Source organism: Contarinia nasturtii, unplaced genomic scaffold (assembly GCF_009176525.2).
Source record: "Contarinia nasturtii isolate CC-2019 unplaced genomic scaffold, AAFC_CNas_1.1 Cnas_scaffold_745, whole genome shotgun sequence".
Lineage (NCBI taxonomy): Eukaryota > Metazoa > Arthropoda > Insecta > Diptera > Cecidomyiidae > Contarinia > Contarinia nasturtii.
This window is the reverse complement of record NW_022198093.1, coordinates 2,647,827-2,650,902: the sequence shown is the minus strand read 5'-3', so window position 1 is coordinate 2,650,902 and position 3,076 is coordinate 2,647,827. Positions and strand designations below refer to the sequence as shown.

At 36.0% G+C, this 3,076-nt stretch overlaps 1 protein-coding gene across 1 annotated transcript; it reads left to right on the top strand.

Annotated features, from left to right (window-relative positions):
- The first annotated feature begins 867 nt into the window (after positions 1-867).
- Positions 868-2,802, top strand: LOC116341661 (ranBP-type and C3HC4-type zinc finger-containing protein 1-like). The gene is made up of 5 exons (XM_031768859.1): positions 868-1,880; positions 1,971-2,047; positions 2,121-2,258; positions 2,355-2,451; positions 2,536-2,802. The coding sequence occupies exons 1-5, from the start codon at positions 1,040-1,042 to the stop codon at positions 2,613-2,615; spliced, it is 1,233 nt and encodes a 410-aa protein (XP_031624719.1). The 5' UTR covers positions 868-1,039; the 3' UTR covers positions 2,616-2,802.
- The last annotated feature ends 274 nt before the right edge of the window (positions 2,803-3,076 follow it).

The following is a 3,076-nucleotide window of genomic DNA, read 5'->3' as shown; positions in this document are numbered from 1 at the left end:
TCGGACAAATTTTCCATCTATTTTTATTATTATTTTAATTTGTTTGTGGAAATACCAAAAGAGAAGGAGGCAGCTGATATTTTTTGATGAAAAGTAAGTACTTTGAAAATAACCAATCTTCTTTACAAAATTGAATCCGGAGCCAAGTTTAATTTTGAATGTTATGATTGAATACTTGGTGAACCCTGGTCGTGACGATGTTATCTGTCATGAAATATGAATTTTCTTTAAACAAAACAAAAAACAGGCAACGAAAAAAAAGATGATTAAAGATTCGTTATTATTTTCTTTCGAAACGATAATAAATAAATGACCTGTATTTTTATCATTTAATTTGTATTGTTTTATGACTGTATTTGTAAACTGACAACAATTCTGGACACAACGATAGAACCCTGGCTGCATGTAAGTGTACATGTTACGCTTGTGTGCGTGTTCTGCGTATCGAAGACTTTCGATTTTTGTTTTTCGTTGACTACTTTGTGTTGTTTCCATATAAAGATAAAGAACAGCAACAATCGACCATATTCAAAAAAAAAAATCCACAAACAATGTTCTGTTCTCTCATATTTTGCACTTCAATCGGCTTTTTCATATTTCCCATACTATTTATAAAAGTCCATTTCAAATTGGCGACGTCATCATTTTTCTCGTAATTTTTTTGTTCGACATGCAATTATATACTCTGTCTGGAAAAAAAGGTTTTGGTATGCAAAAGAACCGAATGAAAGGAGGGGAAAGGAGCATGTATGTGTATGCGTAATCAGTCTAGCTCATTAGGCTAGTACTGTGCGCATATGACACGATGTCCGTCTGTGTGTTGCACTCTAGTTCTGTAGTAGTATTTGTGCGGTCGGTAGAAACAAATCTGAGAGCTTGTAAACAGAATCGACGATGACAAGTGTCAAATCGTTGACAAAAAACATAATCGTTCTAAAGTATTTGGTGTGCGTAGATAAAATTTAATCGTCGATTCATTTTAAATTAAAATCAAACAATTTGATTTCATTTGTGTTTTGGATTTTAAAGAGGAAAAAAAATGTCCAGCGTTGGTCGTCGATCGATCGCTCATCGTTATTTAACTAGAGCAGCGGCAGCAACACAGGCCACAACATCAGAAACAATTACGACAATCGATTTGACAGCAATCGAAAATGAGTTGTCCGAAACGATTGCCCAGCCAACTGGTGGAAATGAAGCGGCTCAAAATGATTTATATCGACAATTGCAAGATCTAGAACATGACGATGTTATTCGTAATACTGAATTTATCTTTTGCATCAGTTGTGATCATTTCATCGACGTGTATGATGGTATTTTGGTGCGTGAGTGTTTACATCAAATTTGTATCGATTGCATTCGAAAAGTGGTGATTGCCTGTGCTGATGTCGAAGTAAAATGCCCAAAAAAAGAGTGTCCGTACTTTCTCCAAGATCGTGAAATTCGTTCATTGCTCACACCGTCGGAGTATGAACTGCATTCAAAGAAGTACACACTTGCTGACGCCGCGACTAATCATAACAACAACAACAACGAAAAATTGTACGAAGAACTGATGAAATTGGAGGAACAAGGCGTTATCTATAACACTGATGGGTTCGAATGCGAAATATGTTACTCTGACATCGAGGCCCATGATGGGGTCATCATACGGGACTGTCTGCACAAGTATTGCATCGATTGTGTTCGGCAAACGATCATCCAATCGGAAGAAGTGCAAATCAAATGTCCAGCGATTCAGTGTGCCGGCTTCATTATGGATCGAGAGATTCGGTCGCTGTTGACTCAATCTGAATTCGACAAACACAATCTCAAGATGTTACGCATTGCCGAAAGCCAAGCTCCGAATTCATATCATTGCAAAAAGGCTAATTGTGAAGGTAACACGTGTTTTTTTTTTGCTTCGAAAATCTTCACCTATGCTTGAATTTAATAAATCCAAATACGATTTGTGTGTTTTCAATTGGCAGGTTGGTGTCTCGTTGAAGACGAAGTAAACACATTCAAGTGTCCACGGTGTTCATCATTGAATTGTTTGTCATGTCAGGTAATGATTTTTTCAAGAAATAATTTTTTCACCCTTTAAACACAATGCTCATTCACATTTTCAAATCACATAGGCTATTCATGCGGGTCTTAATTGTAAGGAATATCAAGACGATCTTCGATACGCCGGTATGAGCGATACGCAAAAAACTGAAATGCATCTTGATGAAATCGTCCGCAAAAACGAAGGCATGCGATGTACAACATGCAAGGTAATTCAACTGCACTCTAGCTAGAATGCACTAGTACAGGTCATTTAGACATTGAATGGATCATATTTTAATTCGTGCCTTTTCTCCTACTTCCAGATTGTGATCATGAAACGAATAGGTTGCGATTTTCTAATCTGTTCCATGTGTAGGACTGAATTGTGCTGGGCAACAAAAATGAGCCGCTGGGGACCAGGTGAATAAAAAAAAAAAAAAAAAAAAAAAAAAAAAAATTTATAAATTTTCAAATAATTTTCTTTTCATAAAATTTGTTATCCAGGCGGTCATGGTGATACAAGCGGTGGCTGTGGCTGTCGCCCAGGTAAACGTTGCCATCCGAAATGCAGAAATTGCCATTAGAAACACTCATCCATGATTAAGGACTTCATTTAGTGTTAAGACAATCGCAACAATTAAATAATTATCTTTTTTTTTACATTGCCTTTCCAATTGTATAAGGCCTTTCCTCATATGATATCTATTTAGTAAGCACCAATTATGTGATTGAAATTGAAGTTCAAATAAATGGCATTTGCTTTGGAAAGTACCATGTCGTTTTGTAAATCATGTATTTGAACTGGATTGGTGCTAAATTAACACTTCCAAGTGGTTTCGAAGGTATAATTTGCATATAAATTGCCAGTTTCATCATGAATTACAGCAAATTTTATATTGATCAAACTAAGCCGCTGGCTATACACAGGTGTACACTATTGCTTAAAATATTTGGCTAACCTAATGAATCTTTCTAAAGAGGTAAGCGAATTTTGAGTGTGTTTGATAGTTGGGTGCTGAAATTAGTCAAAATTGGCTTCTTTTGA

Excerpts from the sequence above, each read along its gene's own strand:
- LOC116341661 (XM_031768859.1), top strand. The coding sequence starts at position 1,040 with ATGTCCAGCGTTGGTCGTCGATCGATCGCTCATCGTTATTTAACTAGA. Across the intron at positions 1,881-1,970 it reads CAAAAAGGCTAATTGTGAAG|GTTGGTGTCTCGTTGAAGAC; the intron begins GTAACACGTGTT and ends TTCAATTGGCAG. Across the intron at positions 2,259-2,354 it reads TGCGATGTACAACATGCAAG|ATTGTGATCATGAAACGAAT; the intron begins GTAATTCAACTG and ends TCCTACTTCCAG.